Source organism: Molothrus aeneus, chromosome Z, assembly GCF_037042795.1.
Source record: "Molothrus aeneus isolate 106 chromosome Z, BPBGC_Maene_1.0, whole genome shotgun sequence".
Taxonomy (NCBI): domain Eukaryota; kingdom Metazoa; phylum Chordata; class Aves; order Passeriformes; family Icteridae; genus Molothrus; species Molothrus aeneus.
Genome location: NC_089680.1, coordinates 13,418,986 through 13,439,101, shown reverse-complemented (window position 1 = coordinate 13,439,101; position 20,116 = coordinate 13,418,986). Strand labels below are relative to the sequence as shown.

Below are 20,116 nucleotides of genomic sequence, written 5' to 3'. Positions count from 1 at the left end.
CCAACATAATTAGAGGAAAAATGGAAAAATTGCACTCTAAAATAGATAAAAGAGAAAAAATTTAGTGCAACCTTGGTTTTAGTTCTGTCCTTCCTCCAAATTTCCTGTCTTGGCCTGAAGGACTGTCAAAGGACATTTAAAATGATGAAGTCAAAAGTTGATCTGAGATTGTGGATCAAAATCCCCTGAAAGGAGCCCCAAACCCACAGGAGGGTGAAATACGGCCTCCCCCTCAGCCTTGAAAGAAAAAAAGGAAACTGACACACAGGGGCTAGGAGGGAATTGCAGCATGTTTCAGCCAGATCCCCAAATTGGATTGTCAGGGAGTCAGGAAATCTGCCAAGACAAACACATGCTGTTTAATGTAGACCAGCCCAAGAAAATCTGTGCCTCAGTTCCTCACTCATAAAACAGGATAACATTCCAAACTTTATGGGGAGAAGAACGTACCCAAAACATTTTGAAATAATCTGATCCCATAGCAGAAGAAGGCAAAAAATTCCCAAGATCCACCATCTCCATTTGATGTACAAAACATGGAAAGGCAAAGGTTAAACAACTTGCTGCAATCACACACAGAGACAGGAGTACAGTCAGAAATTAAATCCAGACCTCTGAAATTACAGTCCTGTGTTTTAATCACAAAATTCTTTTTTTTCCTTGATTAAAACAGGAAATGAAAACACAAGTATGAGCTTATTCTGTAACTTCAACATATTACCACAAGCATCTTAAAAAAACATACATAGCTCAAATATGGTTGTCTCAGCCACATGAATATCTTGATGAAACAAAAGGCGTGCATGTCATTCTGGAGGAAGCACATCATCAAACACCTGGTCCTTATGGGCCTGAATAAACACTGTAACTTCTGATTTAAAACAACCTTGTATTGTTTTAAAAAAACATCTGTTTATGTGAATTTTAAGATAATCTTGTATAATTTCCAAGATTAACAATGTTATCTGTGGCTAAACTATGTTGAGACCAAAGAAATTTGCCACACCACCTAAGGAAAGGAAGAAGATATAACTGGTGCTGCTATTTGACTGTAAGGGAAGCGTATTTTCTTAGTATGATGTTAGATATCTTTGGCTTGTCAAAGAGCTTTGGGATTCATGAAGATTCATCACATGATAAAAATAAGTTTGCTTCCATCATAAAGATATACGAGTGCCCCTCACATCATGCAGAAATTTCCTTTTGAGGTCACAGAAAAGGTGTGCTTTGGGATACGTAGACCATGGAGAATAAATTGCTCACAAACCCAACCTCCTCACTGGAGTTTTAACAGAGCCACCTTACTGGTTTTATACATTCTGTTTTCCACTCTTTGAAAGAACTGGTTTTTTCCTAATACAGTTGCATCATCAATTTTCTTCATTGGCCCGAATCTTAAAAAAAATTACTGCTGTCCCAAACCACTTGAAAATCAGACATAAGAACAGGCAAATTTATTCTGAATAATTGATATGTCAAAAATTCCTCCACAAAGTAATGATTGCTTCTATTTGGTGGCAGTGTTTCTTCTCACCTACTTTTCCTAAGCATTCAATATACAGGCACCAAAAGTTGCAAGCCCATAACAGATCTTAGTCATAGTTCAATAAAACAGGGACTTCTCAAAGTCTTTTAAAAACCCAGTTCTTCTGCACCGGGCTCAGCTCCTGGCATCCTAAGCAGATTTCAGAAAGGTCACACAGGGAAAAGTGCAGCAGTGACAACAGAGCTGTTTCCCCATACACTTGGCTGAGCTTAGGGGAATTTCTTTCTGCCTGCATTCTGTGTGCCTTCCTCACTTCACAGAGGCTTCATCAAATTTTCCAGAAGCCCGTAAGAGCCAACAAAAGGAATATTTGAATATTAGATATCTTCCATCCCAAGCTCCCTTCAAGATGGCACTACTATAGTTTAACTGCTTCAAAACCAGAATTTGCCCAATGGGTAAAATTTAATCTAATCATTCAATTCAAAACAAAAGTATATTAGACTACAGAACATGCAGTCTTTTAGAATAATGTTATCTTCAAAGAACAACACTTCTAGAAGGAAAGACAACTGTTTCTGCCCTTCTGCTCTTAGACTCCAAGATATTAATGCCCATTGCTTTGTTTTAAATAATGGTAAAAAAACCATTCTCTGGTATTTGTTAAACATTTATTTTATATCCACACACCTGTATCTTTCTGAACAGATGGGATGTCTTTCTTTTGAGAGGCAAAACTAAAAATACTAATGATGCAAAAAGTAAAAGCATAATGCAGTGAGAGAAAGGATTGCTAAAGGGTTGTACTCTAGTAAAACAACCCTTTAGTAGCACAGTCCTCTGGACAGCAAAGGCTAATCAGAAACTATTTTTTTGACCATGTTTCGAATTTATTTTCTTTGTAAATTAATCTGGATTATCTGTTACTATTTTTGGTAATTTTAATACTTTTGATAAACAAGATAGATTGTAATTCTCAATTTCTCCAGAAAAATCCCTGGAGATTTTTAGACATGTGGATCTTGACAGAAAACAAAGATGTCTCCAAATAATCCACAGAAATTTAAGACTATGTATTTGATGGAAAGATTTTACATTTAGATTTTTATGAAAACGCCTCAATTTCATTACCTGAAGGTCAAGATGCTTTTTTGCACTGGCAAGTCTGACGGCATTACACACATTTTCTCTCTGGCAATCTTTAATTGCCAATTAATTCTAGGAATCCACAGCATGAACTGCATAAAAATACCTTGCTAGATGGTATCTACATAGATAATGTTTCTTATCCCTTAATATTCAATAGGTATAATCTTAAACCAAGTTACAATGGTTTTATGTTTCAAGTTTCCACTGAAGCATGTCTTTTTTGAAGCACTAATACCAGCAGCAATGGCTCTCGTGTGGCCCAGTGTGAGGCTGCACTGTGCAGACAGTGAATGGAAAGAGTCCTTTGTTCCATGAGACCTCCTTCCAAGCAGTTAGGTACTCCTTTGCCTTTTTCCACCCTTCCTCTTTTCTGGCTTACAAACTGACCCACGTGATTTTGTGCAAAATATTTGATTTTTTAAAAATCAGGGTCAGTTTCTGAAAACAAAATAATTCTACCACCAAAACATGGCATTTTATTTGAAGGACTGATTTTTTAAAAAATTGAAACAGAAGTAAGCATGCAATGAGGCAAAGATCCCTAATCCCTGAAAGCTCCTGGGCCTCATATGATAAGACCCTCATGACTTACTAGACCTTTGACCTGACCTCATTTTTCTGAAGTATCAGGTTTCTGTCCAATCTAGTGGATATTAAAAAGAAAATAATCTACCAGCAGCATACTCTTCAGTTCATCTTTTAATGGCAGGTCCAGAACAATGATGGCACACTACTGCTTGCAATACCAATGGCACAAGACACATTGTGAAGTGTCAAAAGCCAAATGAAAGGATTTTTAATTTTTTTTTCCTAGTTATTTCTTTATTTTAACTTAGTGTTCAAAACTAGCAAAGACTGCATAGCAAAACATTAAAAACCTAGGAAAATAGGATAAGGAAACCTTGGAAAACCCAGGATAAAGGATGTCTTGGGAGCCATAATTTACTTCTACTTGAGGAAATCATGAAGTAATTATTTTTTTCACTGTATCAGTCAAAATGTTCTATTTATGTTGGTATTTGTGAAATATTAACAAGTTCATTCTCAGTACAGGAAAAGCATTTGGAAAATACTAGGGAAGCAAAAAGAAATAAAATTAATTACTTTTTCTATAACATAAGTGAATCAATGCAAAACTTGTTTCCCAGGCTTATTGGTATGACATAGGCCAGAAAGGAAAGGCAAGAAGGAAAAACTGGTGGTGACTGATAGGGAGAAAGATGAGTTATTCAATGATTTCACTGGCAGTCACCATTTCCATTAAAGTCCATGATCTTCCATGTGGGTATGGGGGAGTGAAGTCTCTCCCATTAAGTGAAGAGCAGGTTTGGGATCACTTGATGAAGCTGAGTAGTCCCAAGTCTACAGGACCAGATGAACTATGTTCCAGAATCCTGAGGGAACTGGCTGATGTTGTAGCCAAAACAATCTCATCATATTTGAAAAGTCAAGGCAGTCAGGTGAACTCCCTGGTGACTGAAAAAAAGGAAACATCACTTCCATTTTTAAAAAGAGGAGAAAGGAAGATGTGAGCAACCACAGACCGGTGAGCCTCACCTGTCTGCCTGGAAAAATCATGAAGCAGATCCTCCTAGAAATTATCCCACAGCATATAAAAGACAACAAGCTGACCCAAGGCAGCCAGCACTGCTGGTATATAACATATTAAGTTATATAATAACATAAATAAAATATTTTGACTGATACAGTGAAAAAAAATATTACTTAATGACTTTCTCAAGTGGAAATAAATTAGGGTTCCCAAGACATCCTTTAATAAGGGCAAATTGCACCTACCTCAAAAAGTTCCACAAGATCAAGTGCCAAATGCTGCACCAGGGTTGGGGAAATCCCAGACGTGAACACAGACTGGGAGATCAAGTCACTGAGAGCAACCCTTTGAAGGGGTTTCTTGTGGATGAAAAGCTGGAAGTAACCCAAGAATGTGAGCTCTCAGCCCAGACGGACACTTGTACCCTGGGCTGCATGCAAAGCAGCGTGTCCAGCAGGGTGAGGGAGGGGGTTCTACCACTCTGTGCGGCCCTCATGAGAGCCCATCTGGAATCCTAGGTCCAGCTCTGTTGTCCTCAGCACAAAAAAGATGTGGACCTCTTAGAGTGGGTCCAGAGGATGCCAGGAAGATGATCAGAGGGCTGGAGCACCTCTCTGTGAAGACAGGCTGAGAGAACTGGGGTTATTAAGCCTGGAGAAAGAGAAGGCTTTGGAGTGATCTCACTGCACTGTTAAAAGGTTCTCATATAAAGGAAGCAGGGGGATTTTTATACTGGGAGATAGTGCAGGACTAGGGGCAATGGCTTTAAACTGGAAAAGGGCAGGTTTAGATTACATGTTAAAAAGAAATTCTTTACTCAGAGGGTGGTGAAGAGCTGGAACAGGTTGCTCTGAGAAGCTGTGGATACTTCAATCCTGGAAGTGTTCAAGGCCAGGCTGGATGGGACTTGGAACAACCTGATAAAGTGGAAGGTGTCCCTGCCCATGGCAGAAGGGCTGGAACTGGGTGACTTTAAGGTTCCTTCCAATCCAGACCATTCTGTGATTCTCTTTTCATCCTTACAACTGAATCAGCAGGTAAACCCAAGCATCTTGCGGAAATCACCAAACCACCACTCAAGTCAAAAATCACACTAACAAACAGCTACTTAACTACAGGATTTTAGTATTGCTTTACCTGGCTCTTCCAGTTATAATCATATAACATGGGTAAATTTGAAACCACAGCAAGCTAAGCATTTTACCATTCATTTTTTAACCACTCTTCTAGCCCATACTTGCCCTGTAAACAATTACTGTTCCAACATGACTTTGTGGTAATTTGTTTGTTCAAAACATGAAATAAGCAAGCAGAAGTTGCTCAAGAATAGTCAATTAAATCAAAACCCATTGTAGCCTCTGTCTAAAAAAGTTGCATCCATTCTGAGAGTTTTTGGTCAAATTAGATACTTTTAGCAAGAACACTGTGGTTGCAGGCAGTGTTTACTGAGTTTATGAACTAAATTCTGACAGAACAAAAGTAGTCAGAGCACGTTAAGTAATTTTCCAAAGAGTACTTACTGAAGATTGTGATTTGGGCTGTTTGTTGGACCTGCAAACATAAAACAAACAAGTATTGCTGACAAGTTTAGCTCAAGGACAACATAATAAAAAAAGTCAATAGCAATCTAAAGGAAATTGTCTTTAAGGAAGGTTTATCTCAAGATCCAAACAAAACCCTCTGCATTCCTGAACATAATTATATATTGTTATTTTCAAAGCCACAAATAAAAATCACATTAATCTACTGTCTGTTCCAGCAACAACCTGAATGGACTTAGTTTTTTTCATAAAATATTTTCCACCATAAAGACACAGGTAGTTAGACAAGGTGTTATTTTAACACATCATTTACCTTTTAATAAGCCCCAACTGTGCCTTACTATCAGAATTTAGGATGTGGCAAGGGGATGATCAGCTTTTGCAACAGCAGGAGCAAGGGTCAATACTCAGCACTTCAATACTCAATATCTACAAACTGAACTGTGGAATCCATTATTTACATTACAAAATAAGAAAAAAAAATTAGAAAAATGCATCTAGAATTTTTTCTCCCATTGCTCCACAGGCAAGCTAAATAAAAGACTAGCTTCCAGATTGGACTATTAAGTCTCCAAAATGTCATATAAGCACTTGTTCAAAGGTGTGGTATACCTTTACATGTCAAAAGACAGAATTTGAGGCCACGCTCCACATAGCAGTACAGAACTGATATTCACAACGATAGGCCCAGAACTATGAACATCACACAGAAAACCCCTTGTCATTCTTCTCATCAGTTTTTGTTTTTTTCACAGACTGAGTTCAGCAGTAGAGTGAAAACTCCAGGCAATGAAATGTTACCTTTTTGTACTTTTTACCAGCACTTCTTTAATTTTTTTTCTTCTGTGTATTTACAGACCTCTACATCTGTATTTACTTTCTTTTATTACCACTAAAGAGGTATCAAGTTCAACTGAGAAGTTCTGTGCTGGGAGAGAGGCCCCAGGCACTGACTTTATTTTCTTTTGTGTTGAGAATTTTTCCTAAAAGGTTAAATTCATTTCTCATTATGCTATGGTTAAAACTAATACCTAGTCTATAAAGCAGTCTGAGCAGTCATAAAAGCCGGGAACTCACCAAGCCTGACAAACAAAACTCCTGTTGCAGTTATTGTCTTCATCCCATTTGAAGCCACGCACTGGTAGTATCCTGTGTCTGTGGTATCTAGATCCTGGATTCTTAGACGTGAACCATAATCTGTTTTTCTGATGATGATCCGTCTTGGCTCCTGAACCACGGGAGCATCATTTTTTAGCCATCTGACATTCGGGGATGGATTTCCTGCTACCTTGCAGTGGAGGATTGCTGTTTGCCCCTGGACTACAGTGATATTGTTTACTGGTTCCAAGAAGGTCAGGAAATAACCTAAGATAAAAGGTGATAAAAGATCAAACTTTACTTGGGTTGAGGTAAAAGCCTGCTCAAAGGTTCTTTTCTAAGAGAAAGCCCTGGAAACAATTTCAGTTTTCTTTCAAGATTAAAAAAAATGCAATTCACTGTCATAAGAACACCACAGCATCACACTCCAATTTATGTTTCCTTGCTGACTTCATGCTTGTGTGCAGGTAGGCATGCAGATTCAAAGGTCAATCATTAATTGATACTATTACACTCCTAATGTCTATTTGAAGCAGCAGTGACTTTTTCTACATCTGACATGCTAAAATACTAACATCCTAACATACATATAGTGCTGTTCTGTTCCAACAGCAAAAAAACCCTTGCCCCATAAAAGAATAATCCCAGTTGTTACCATATTGGAATATCGTGGTGATTTTACCACATAATCTTCTTACATGATCACAGATTTGTCTCAAAAAGAACTACAATTGGAAAAATTACTTTTAGATATTAATTTGACTTAAGTTAATTTTTTAACTTAAAAATTAGGTTGATTTGGACAGGCTTATACTATAATAAATTTTCAAGATTATATGTCTTACATTCAATTTAAAGAAATAATGTCTCAATTGCAGAAGTAAACTGTGATAGAGAGGGGACACATAAGCTGATTATAGACTGCCATTTTTACATCAAGTCAAAATATATGGCCAAGGAAACATCTGTATGGATAGTGTGTAATAACCTTTTGTAGTTATTTTGTAAGTGAAAACTACAAGTCCTAATTAGTGGTTTGTTAAAAGCAAAGGGCTTGTCAAGGCTGTATTTGTGATCTCTAGGGATGACAAAAAAGAATGAATTGATGAAGAACACTGTCAAAACCTGACAATCAAATCTTTTGTAGGTTATTATTTATAAATTTAATTTGATGTTAGGAGTCCTGCAACTGATACACATCACATACTGAAAGCTTGGCAATATGTAATTCCACTGAAGCAATAATGCTGTTATATTACCTTAGAGAACAGGTAAGAAAAGTCTCTAGCTGTCATGCTCATGTGTTTGTTCCAGTGAATTTAGACCTTCTAGACATAAAGCATCAGGAATTCAAATTACATTATATTTTTATGGCAGCTGGATACAAATATCAAATAATTTTGATGGATGCTCACATGTAGACCTTTCCCATCACTCAGATTATTTTTGTCTTTTTAATTAAGTAACAGCATATTATTGTACATAAATCCAACACTAGTAAAGAAATGGTCTACACTGACAGTTCAATTGCTGAAATACCTTAAGAAAATTGATGTTCTGCTTTGATTTATATTTGACAGGGCTGTGAAAATCAGCTCCTCTATAATAGCTAAGTGTAACATTGGAGAAGGGAGCAGTAGAAATATCAGAATATAATAAATGTACAAGCCAGATATTGCTGGAAAACAGGGTTTTCCTGTGTGTTACATTGTTCTGTACCACTGGCCTTTCAAAAGAAGTCCTGTTATAATTAATAATATGAACATACAATGTAGGCAAGTGCAAATTTAGTTTTTCATTAAATAGAAAACTATTAGAATAAGTCTAAACTGAAAATTAAATAAATCCAAGTATATAGTCTCCACACAATATTGAAAATTTACAGGAAAATTGTTTTATTCTTTTTTGTCATGAAATAATATATTTAATTTTATATTAGTTGTCCCTGTTTTTAATTTAAAATCTTTAGCAGACTTCAAAACATTTGACAGAATACAAACAATATTTGTTTTCAAATAACTTATATAAAAGGGAGAAAATTACATTAATGCTTTCAGCAATGTCACACCACAACAATGTAATTTATTATGGTTTTAGCTACATTTCATAGCTGAAAAAATAGAAATACTATGTTGACATTCTGGCAGGGAAAACAAAACCAGTAAATTTACTTCCTGATATAGTCAACTGAAGCCATTGATTAAAACTTCTCTTTAAGCCAACATTTTACATACATAAGCATTTCTAGCAACATGAAAGAAAGCATGATCAGTCCTACCACATGTTAGAAAAGGATTTTCTATGGCTACTTCACTCATAGTTTGTTATTTCACCATTTTTTCATAGTCTGTATGTAGTTTATTCTCATGAGCACCATTGAGATACTGGGCAGCATCCATAGGGGTGTTACCTAGCAGAGACAGAGATACCACAATCCCAACCTACTCTGTGCCTATTGGGCCACACTTGCAGTATTATGTCCAGTTCAGATCCCCAGAATTCAAAAATAACACAGAAAGACAGGAGAGGGTTCAAAAGAGGGCTATCACTATCATCAAAGGCTAGACAACATGTCCTATGAGGAAAGATTACAAGTAGTTATGTCTCTTCTCCCTGGAGAAGAGAACAGCTAGGGGAGCATCACCACAGTTTTTCAGTACCTAAAAGGCACCTACAAAAAGAACAGAGACAATCATCACAAGGAGCTATATGGAGAAGACAGAGGGCAGCAAGTGAAAGTAGCCAGGAAATGTTTCATTTCAATAGAATAGAGACATTTTTTGCAGTGAGAACAATCATTCCCCGTAAAATGAAGTAGAGATGGGGTAGGGTCCCCATCGCTGGAGGTTTTCAAGATATGATTGGACAGAGTACTAGATTGTCTTGTCTAAGCCTTCTTTCCCCAGAATTGTTGGATTGGATGATCTTTTGAGGTGCCCCCCAGGCTAGAATGTTCTGTAGTTCTGTGAGCCTCTGGTTCAACAATCTGGTTCAACATTCAGACAGGCCGAATGTGCTCAGACAAGGGAGGCAAAACAGTTTAAAGACCTTTTTTGCAAAGAAGCTGGGCCCCTTCGAGCATGGAGCCAGCACAGAGGTACGTTCATCTGGCTCCGAGATGCTTCTGATAACAAAGAAATGAAAGAAGCAGAGATCTGTCTAAAAGGTGAGGCCAATTCATGTCCTGTAAGATGACAGACGGGGATTGTGGCTTGTCCGGCTCTCTGATATATTTTTTGCTCTTCACATGCAAGTACATGAGAAGGCTACATTGATCTTGTGACACTGATCAGCTTATACCTTGCTCAAACCCTTGTCATTATTTCACTTTTTCTGATTTAAAATGAGCTGGGTGGAGTCCTCTTTTTGGGATAGTCATGGATATTAAATTCAAATACATTTGGATGAAAACAGATAGTAAATTTACTCATTAGGACTTATTAACTCAGGATTAAATCCATGTTAGAACTTCCTGTTTTACTAATTAAAACAGAACTACTGCAGGAAGTAATTAGATCCATATCTTTAAGCCACCCAAAATATTTCATATGAATCTGTGAATCTGATCCTAATACTAACAAGAGCAAAACTATTACCATGGAAAGCAATGCAAAAGATTTATGGGTTAATTCAGACCCAGAGCAATTAGATAGACTTTGCCTGAAGTCAGCGACACTGCACCTATTTCCTGCAGGTCAAAATTCAGCTTTAGTTCATCATTACTCTTGCCAATTTTACAGGTATTTTCTGCAGTGTTTTATATTACCTTGTTATTACAAACCAAGTAATAAATATTTTAACCTTATGAACTTCGAAGCATTTGTGTTTTCCAAAGTTCTCCAGAGCAGCCTAAGAGCAGTGGGGCAGCTCAGGGCCTCTTCTCTGCCTCTGTCCACCCTGAACTGCATACTCTCTGTTTGCTGGTTTAATTTCCTCTTTGAGAAGCGATGTTTATGTCCTCACTGGTTCTGAAGTATTTCTGTGACAGAGCGGGCAGCCATTTGTTGAGCTGCTCTGTTATTTGGTGTCCACTTTAGATAACCCATAATTGCAATTCTTTCAAACAAAGTGGAAAATTTAACCAACCATGTTCTAAAGAATGTTTTCTTTTTTTAATTTCTGTGGTGATAATCAGCAGTTACTTTTTTGGTAACGTATGTCACACCACAAATGCAGTGTAGATGCCAGTTTGACAGAATGCTTTGGGGAAAAAAACCAAATTTTCCCAGGATAAATTAGGACCTCAACGATGTGCAAAGCAATTTTTTTCCCAACGTAGTTCTCCTTCTGTCTTAGTAAATCTTAATTTGGACAGGTACGAGGGAAAATGAAATGTGAAAATGCTAGAACTTGTGTTTAACTTGTGTCCTGTATTTTGTGCTAAGCAGTAGTCAAGTAGAATTTTTTAAAACTGGAACAGAATTTTTAATCTGTTTTAATACTAACATAATTTTGAAACAGAGAATAAATACTCTATATAAAATATTTTGTTTCTGTAACATGTTGCCAAATCTGTGAATGTCCTATTGTAAATGTCATATTATAAAGATTTATATTTTATTTGGGAGATGGATAACAAAGATTATTTCTTTAAAAAATACAAGTAAAATGTCCAGAAATTTCCTGTGTTGTGAAATTAATATTGTTATATAATGGTTTTTACTCCAGCTTGCTTCCAAGGGTCATTGAAATGAAGGAAAATGCTTCCTTTGCCTTCAGTGATCTTTGGCATGGTTCAACTATGTCAAAAGGAAAATCTATCTGGTAGATATTTCTGCATTTGCTGTAGGCAAAAATGCTGTAAATTAAATTTCTCTTTCATTATGGTTTCCAACACAGTCTACAACCAAGACTAGTATTTATTTTGCTTGAACAGATTAAAAACTGTTCTGTCAAGAAGCTATGAGAGGATAATGCAACTTAATCTATATATTATATTTTGCTATCATATTCTAGTACTCTATGAATAACATAGCTTAGGGAAATGGTTGACATGAATTCCAGCAAAACTCTTTCATATTTGGAAAACCTTTGTTAGGTTGCCAGTACTTCATATTTTTAAATTGAATAAATTTGATATAAATATATCAAACAGAATCCCAAAGCAAATCAACATTGAGATGACAAGTCTAATATTCATGTTTTGGCAAGAATATAAAAATAAGCTTTTCCAGAGTGTGTCAAATCATTGTCAAGATATGCACAAGAATAGATACTAAACTAAAACCCAAAGGGTGCAACTATCACTAAGACCTCACATGTGTATTATATTTCTTAGTTTTATTTACATTATTCTGGCACTTACACGTCCAAGTTATTGGCTCAAACCATATGTGTTATTCTTGGCATAAACACAATATAAAATTATTGTTCTGCTTTTGTTATTTTAAGATCTTAGCTGTAATTTTGAAGTTCATTTAAAAAAAAATATTTTAAGACTCCTTAGTTACTTTAGATTATGTAAATTCTGGCTTAATTGTTTTCAATTCAAGATTTAGTTCCTGTTCATTTTTTATTGCTTTTATTCTTTTTTTTCTATGTGATTTTAAAAATATTTATGCATTCGTAATTTTAAAATAAGGTTCAATATGGCAACCATGAATAGTAATTAGTAACAATTTTTTAACCCTTTTTATTTTGGAACTTCCAGATCATTTATGAATATTGAAGTCTCTTGAGATAGGATGATACCATCACACTTATTTCCCAGAAGCAGAAAGTAGAACAAGGGGAGTCTAAGTGATTTGACAATTTACACATAGACTAAGTGTCAGTATTGATGATACTACACTGAGATTCACATCTTTTTTGTATTCCTGAGACAATGACGCTCTGAGATAATCATCCAGTTTGGCTCCTATCCAGGTGGATTCACCTTTCTTTCTGCACTCCACAAGAAACACCAACACTGAATACCCAGTTTTTGAGAAAAAGAAAGGAAAATTTGATTCATAAATGGCTAGATACCTGAAGATACAAGAGTATTTTCAGACCAAGTAGTAATAATTGTGTATATGTTTAATCACTTTTTAGAATACTTATTTCCCCATAAGATATAAATATTTATTTAATTGACTTTATGCAATAGTCAAAAAAGCCCATAAAGCCAACTGAACACATCACAGTTTACAAGAGTCTCAGTTTGAGATACTCAGAATTTAAAATCACCTGTTAAAAAAAAAAGGACAAATACATATTTTTCTGCATAACTATATAAATTTAGACCATTTTCATATTCATGGAATAAAACACTTATAGTGTTCAAAACCCCTATGAAAATACGTATACTCTGATTTTGTGTAAAAAGCAATGTGGGATTTTTTTTCCCTAAGCTATTTTATTTTTCTTTTTTAACGCCATGCCAGCTTTTTTCATTTTTGTCTTCAAATAATCTTTTTTTCTTAGGTATAAATAGAAGAGCATGATCTTTCTCACCACAACTCTTTATTATGGCAAATTTCTGCTCTGGCATTTTTAGACTAATATAAACTTATATCCAACACAAAAGGGTTTAGGGGCAATATTCTGAGTAATTAAACTAATGATATTTCCACCATAAGCAAAGTCACATTTTCCCACAATGAAGACATAATTTTTCACCTAAGATACATACTTTGGCTTATGGAACGCTGAGGAAGACACCATTGTTCCAAAATTTACTGTTTTATAGTAAAATTTAGGGTACTAAGCATAAAGTGTTCATGAAATTGACAGGTAATCTATAAAGAATATCCATGAGATACAGAGTTTCCTAGGCTTATAAAATAACTGAAGACTGTAGTAAAAGAAAATGCATGTGAAAGTTGCTGAAATGCAAATTATGTCCTTCTAAAAGTGTGTATGACGACATTGAGCTTAGGGGACATCAATGGCACTGTAACATCTTGGCAGGTGGTGGGAGTCCAGTTAAGTGACTCCTTCCACAAGTAAATCAGAATTCCAAATAAACTGAGAAATATCATCCTACTAAGGAGGATAGACTGAAGCCTAAGACTCACGATTACTTGCACAGAACATTTTCCTAAATAAAAAAACAGTCCCCTCAATTCTTCATCCTCTGTTTTATTTAATCCTGATACAAAGATGAGTGATTTACAGTTTATTTGAGTCACATTAGAAAATGGAAGGGATGTTGGCAGATCTCCCAAAATACACATGAGTAGCTAAGGAAACTACACTATTATATATGCCACATAATATTTCCAGATGAAATTATACCTTTACAGCCTAATTTAATCCAATTTGCATCTCATCCTTCATTCAATTTTTTTTCTTAATGTAGAAAAATCCATCCAGAAACATGTAAAATAAGTTGATTTGGTTCACATTCTCTTGAAATTACTTTAGGAACAAGGAATGAACAACTGCCAATCCAGGAATGAAGCAGTATTAGCCTTATAACATTGTCACAATGTACACATTGTCCTCTCCTTTGAAATCGGTGGGTTTTTAAGACCCAGTGAGAGTATGTTAGAATGTTTTTGAAAAAGAGAAAGACACCAAGCAAGGCTTACTTGAGAGTAAGATTGGTGAAACTATCAACTTTACAAAGACTGACTGGACTGTGCTCAAATGTTTTACTTTTATTCCAAAGCAGACCTAAGTACTTCTACAGCAAACACTCACTGCTCTGCACTGGTTTTCAGTGAAACACTGCTCAGACACAGTGCTTTCTAGTCATTCAAGTGTTCACTTAAAGGAAACAAGGGAAAATAAATTCTCCTCAAAGGCCCAGCCAAGATATTGCCCTTTCTCATCAACTATTAGAAGGCTAGCTTCACTCGTAGGAAAAGACTTGCAACATCTTTGTAAATGAGCATTATTAATAACACCTTTCTTAAACTTGTTTTGTCATTGCAGACAGAATCATTTCTCAGGACTTCTGGAGGATTCTAGAGAAGAGGATGACTAATACACTTGGTACTTTTAATGTGGTTTTTAATTTGGGCATTATTAAAGCTGTTTATCCCCATACCTGTTTTGGGTCTATTCCAAAATAAGAAAAAATTTAAAAATAGGAGGTTACAAGCAAATCAAAATAACTAAAGATTTCTGAAGAAAAGAAGAAGGTTGATGGGATGGAAGGGCTTAGGAACTGTTTCTAATGATCTCAACAGTATGTCTGAACTTTGAAGTAGAATTGTCCAGTGGTTCTTTGTAACAAAACCTGATGCCTTACTATGACACAGAAACACCTGAGCCAACATTCCAACTAGTTTTGCTTCTATGGAGAATTTTGTGCCCACATTAAAAAAAAAATAAATAAATGGGAGCAAATGAGGCCATTTCCTAGCTAGGTATGCTGGAAACTAACAATTGATTGTATAGTGAATAACTTAAGAACATGGGGCTCTTTTTTTTCTTCCTTTTTTTTTTTTTCTGAAGGAAATATACAGTTCTTACCCTGTAGAAATGTTTGAGATGTGATTAATTACTCCCTCAGACAGATACTGCCTGTGGCTCTGCAAAGGAAGGAAGTAACCAGAACTCCTTTTTCAGCAAGAAATTAACCAAGCACTGTCACATGAAAAAAAAAAAAAAACCACAAAAAAAAACCTCTCTCTTTTATGTCTGTAGCCTTAAAGGCTCAAACATAACAAAAGAGAGAAGTGGGACCAACTTGCCAGGCAAACAAGCCTATCAGATGCAGTTAAAAATTAAACATGGCCCTTTTTCATCAAAAGTAGTGTTTACTCCAGTGTGAATAAAACAACTAGTAGTAATACAGTGCTACTGACAGGAATACTACTACAATTTTTTTTTCCAGAATAAATGTCAAATTCTAAACTTCTAAAATATTTCAGCAGTTTCAGAAAGTAGTGAAGAGTTGAGAAATGGAGTGTACCAGGTCTTCTTTCCAAATAGGAGAGACTTAGTCCCATGATGATAATCAGTAGCAAGGTGGTCACGAGTGCAAACAGAAACATATCTTTGTTTTACTGACTTATGGACCAAATTTAAAGGAAGATTCCATAAAAAAACCTCCCAATATGCACATTTAGGGTACGAAATCTAACTAATATTCAGGAAGACAATAAGGATTAGATAACCTTGGATATCTATAAGAAGAGAAACTATATTCCAAAGTACCCCCAAAATTCATGTTCCTCTAAGACAAACTCCAAGAAGATCTGGTCAATACTACGGCTCCACAGATTGCAACATGTCCTCATAAATGAAGCTGACATTATTATCTGACTCTTCTTTAGCCTAAGAGTTGACATTACTACAGCAATGCATCCATAAAATATAAATTCAGTACGCAACTGAAAAAAATACTGTTTTTCAGGTAGAATACTGAAAATTTCCTGCTTTAGAAAGTTGCACCAAATTGCAATTGGAAGCACAATTTGCAGTAAATATGTGCATCTCCTGATCCAAGAATAGCATTTGGATCTAGAGTTTTAAATGGTGAAGTGTCACAAAATTTATGTTAACTAATAAATAACTAGAAATCCTGACACTACAATCAGTTTAAAAAAACAAAGCATTAATGCTCAGAGCTACTTTAAAAGTACGTATTCTTGTGTTGTAATGGGCTAGATTTAATTACCTCAGACTAAAGACACCAATACTTAACATTTACCTGGAAATGCTAAGTGTGGCACTGTACAAAATCAAATCAATTTCATGGCAACAATGTGAAATAAAATGTGCAAAGAAGGTAATAATAGCACACTGTGTTTGGATTAAAACATCTAACCCCTCCATGTGGGGGAACTCAACATGCTTCAAAATTAATTTTTATAGGCTCCTTTAATCTTGCTATCACTGCCTGGAATCAGAAGTGCTAATTCACAAAAGGAAGGTTGCCTTCTTTACAGACTTGTATTAATAGACAAATATAGCGAACATACTATAAAAGGATTTTGTTGGTCCGTTCTGAAGAATGTTTATACTTAAGCAGGGTGATGAAATTACAATTAATTTTACCTTTAGGTGTTGGAATTGGTCTCTCAAGTCCATCCATATGACCTAAGGGGTCGTTTGAATCTGGAATTTCCATTTCACCTACAAAGAAAAGAAGATTTTGTTGGAGTGGAATTGAAGCTAATCTTTCTGTTAAACAGCATTATAACAGTGAGTTCAGCACATTCTCCCAGTCCACATTCTGCCTCCAGAATTGCACATGGGAAACACAGCACACAGGAAACATATATCGACAAGGTCAGGATTTATCCATTGCGGATTAGAAAATGCTACAATAACCACTTTGTGGATTACTTGGTGTTTGACAAAATAGAAAGCATTAAAAACTACATTCCAGTTCTTAGTAGAATAAAGTCCACACATTTTTACAAAGAATGCAAACATTTCCTGGAAGCAATGGTGGCTTAGAAAATTAAACAGTACCTGAGCTTTACTGATAGCCTCAGTTACAAAATGGCATAAACTTGCTTTTAAACTTACACTATGGTAATTCAGATTCCATCTCCAGAAGTCAGACTCACTGTTGCTACTGACTTTCTTATCCTACTCTCAGCCTCATCCCTAAAAGACATCTTTAGAAATGAAACTATAATAACTGTTTTCCAAGGATTTCAAAGTGTGAGGAAATGGATAGACATCTTCTGTATGCGCTCCTTTTTTTCTGTCTAATATATCAGTAAAAGCTAGCACACTGCGGACAGCACTTGGAAGTTCCTTCGCATTTGCAGGTCTTGCAAAACTTCAACCATTACATATCACCAGTTTGCTCTCCCTTTAAAAAATATCAGGCAAGGAACAGAACTGAAGTTCTAACTCAGATAACAGTATAGATGTGATTTAACTAAAACAGCTTCTAAAATTACACCCCCTATTTTTTTTTTTATATTTTCTAATTTATATTCAGTCATCCAAATTCCTTACATCCTTAGCATATCACAAAGATATGTAAATGTAAGGTCATCAAGATCTGAAGTGAAAGATCTGGGATTCATTGCAGGTCTGTTAGGGGTGTTCATGGTATTGTTTTAGGTGAAATGAAGCTAGAGAAAAGACTCTTCTTCTTCCTTTTGTCCCCATTACCCTTTCTTCAAACTACAATACCACTCTGAAGGCAAGTAAAATACAAGTAACCTTATCCCTATCTTACACCATATTATGAAAGAAGAAAATAATTGAGACACTTTTTTGTTTGTTTGTTTATTCTTTCAACCATTATTTGATAAGAAATTCAGCTAACTTGCCTTTATCAGGTAAAACACAGAAATCAGAGACATTCTCTACAGCAGGCTGGATCTGAAAGTATTTCTTTCATCACAGTACTGTCACTTGTCACTACTTCATCCCTACCTTTATCTCCCATTGCTCGAGATTCTTTTCCTGGCAACAGTACAGATTCCACTTGAATTATGTGCTCATTCTCAGACACCACAATTAGAGGGATGGTGAAGATGGTGTTGTACCCTTGGTAACACACTCTTTCAATTTAGAACAGCTAAGGCTTGGGCAGACATTCTCCATCTTCTGCCACTCCCAGCACTGGCCAGGAGAAATCATAGATAATATCCACCAGCAGACTGGAGGGAGAAATGGAGATGGGTGGCCAAGCTGGCTGTTGCCAACCTTGCCATTGCAAATCCCAAAATGGTGCGTCTTCATACTCCTGCAGGCATGGTACAGACTTAGCACCAGACTTTTAGCTGTAGAGAACCTTTGCTGATCTTTTTGATTCAGGGTGAAGTGGTGAATGCATGACAGGTATATTCTGTCAAATTTCAGCAGATTCATCACATCTTGTTCTTACAAAGGGGCAGCAAGACAAGTTCATCTCTATCCCTTGCTCTTGCTTGAGCTTCTGAGTCACACAAGGTTTAGAAGGGGCAGCAGCATTTACTGGCCACAAGAAAGACAAATCCAAGATGAGACAGCCAGAGCAGAAAGAGAAGGAAAACTGACCAGTTTTTAGTCCACAAATACCTCTCATATCTTATTCTGGTGATCATAGTCCACCACCATTCACAGGGTGGGACATTTTTACAAAACTGTCCTTAAGGTTATTTGATTGCTTAACAGTCAGCTATCCAGACTTGCCTGAGATCTGAGTGGCACTTTTGGCTTAATACCACATCTTCAACTTTAAAATAATTGTTTCCATTTCTTCATCTCATGGGACTTACAACAGAAAAAGACATTAGAAGTTCAGATAAATGAGCACAGAAATGTTTTCCTCTCTCATCTCTCCTTCCCAGGCCCATATCTCTTAATCTCTTTAAGTTTTTCAGAGCAAAGGTGGAAAGAAACGGAAGCATTTGCTGATTTGAAAAATTCCAAAAATACTTTTATGTGATCCAGTCTTGTACTTGATATGCTTCTGTCTGGAAAAAACATCAATCTTCATATGTGCTTGACCAGAAAACAATTACAAACCATAGATGTCACCCATTATCAAAATCTCCAGTACAAAGCAAAGCTAGAATTAAAAACCTTTGCATTCTTTGCAAATCATAAATACAAATCAGGTCTGTCACTTAAACTTGCTTTTATGAAAGAAACGTATGTTTTCTGCAAACTGCAAAATTCCACTTCAACCATATTTATGATGAATTCCAAGCTTTAATCCTAAAGTTTCTCTACCACAACTGAAAACACAAAAAAAAATTATTATCAATTTGAAAAATTAAGTTTTTAACACCATAAAGGCAACCAGCAAGTCACTAAAACAAAATCTTTTTTCTCTTGTATTTACAGAATTTAAATATTCTGAAGTCAAGAACTTAAGAGCTGTGTACCCCTCTTGAATATTATTTTATTTTTTTTTATTTTCAGTGCTTTCTGATTTTGCACTAATAACATAGTATGTTTTTCCTGCCAGGAGTGAACCCATGGTGTTCACCTAAACACCTAGTAATTTTTGTCTCTTTTTTTTCCCAATTTTCCTCACTATAGTACACATGGACCCTGATCATGTCCCATTATTAACTCTCTGCAGACTTACTCTTGTTTGAAGATGCCTACACAACTATGCTCCTGTCTACTCCTGATTTTTAACTCCCTTTTCTCACTTTGTTTAATCAATATTTCCATAAGGGTATCCCATTTTGCTTTTTTCTTCCTGCTTCCGGTATCTTTTCCTAGAAGAATATTTATGTGCTGTTGCATTCCCTGAAGGGAAAAAAAGTCCATGAAGTAATTTAAGGTGCCCAATTTTCACTGTCAGTTTTCATCAGTAAAAAAATAGTACTAGTAAAAACATAATTGTTCACTAAACTGGTTTTAGATGTCACGAAGATACCAGATAGTCACATTGTTTTTTATATCTATAACAAATGCAGCATTGTCACACAACACTAAGAAAAGAGGTAG

At 35.8% G+C, this 20,116-nt stretch overlaps 1 protein-coding gene across 1 annotated transcript in view; it reads right to left on the bottom strand.

Annotated features, from left to right (window-relative positions):
- The window catches only part of ROR2 (receptor tyrosine kinase like orphan receptor 2), a 144,867-nt gene that overhangs the window by 27,235 nt on the left and 97,516 nt on the right, over positions 1-20,116 (bottom strand). The window contains exons 2-4 of the mRNA XM_066569168.1: positions 16,760-16,837; positions 6,806-7,093; positions 5,708-5,738 (exon numbers count right to left, since the gene is read on the bottom strand). Coding sequence (XP_066425265.1) covers positions 5,708-5,738; positions 6,806-7,093; positions 16,760-16,837 — 397 coding nt within the window. The remainder of the gene's footprint in view (positions 1-5,707; positions 5,739-6,805; positions 7,094-16,759; positions 16,838-20,116) is intronic.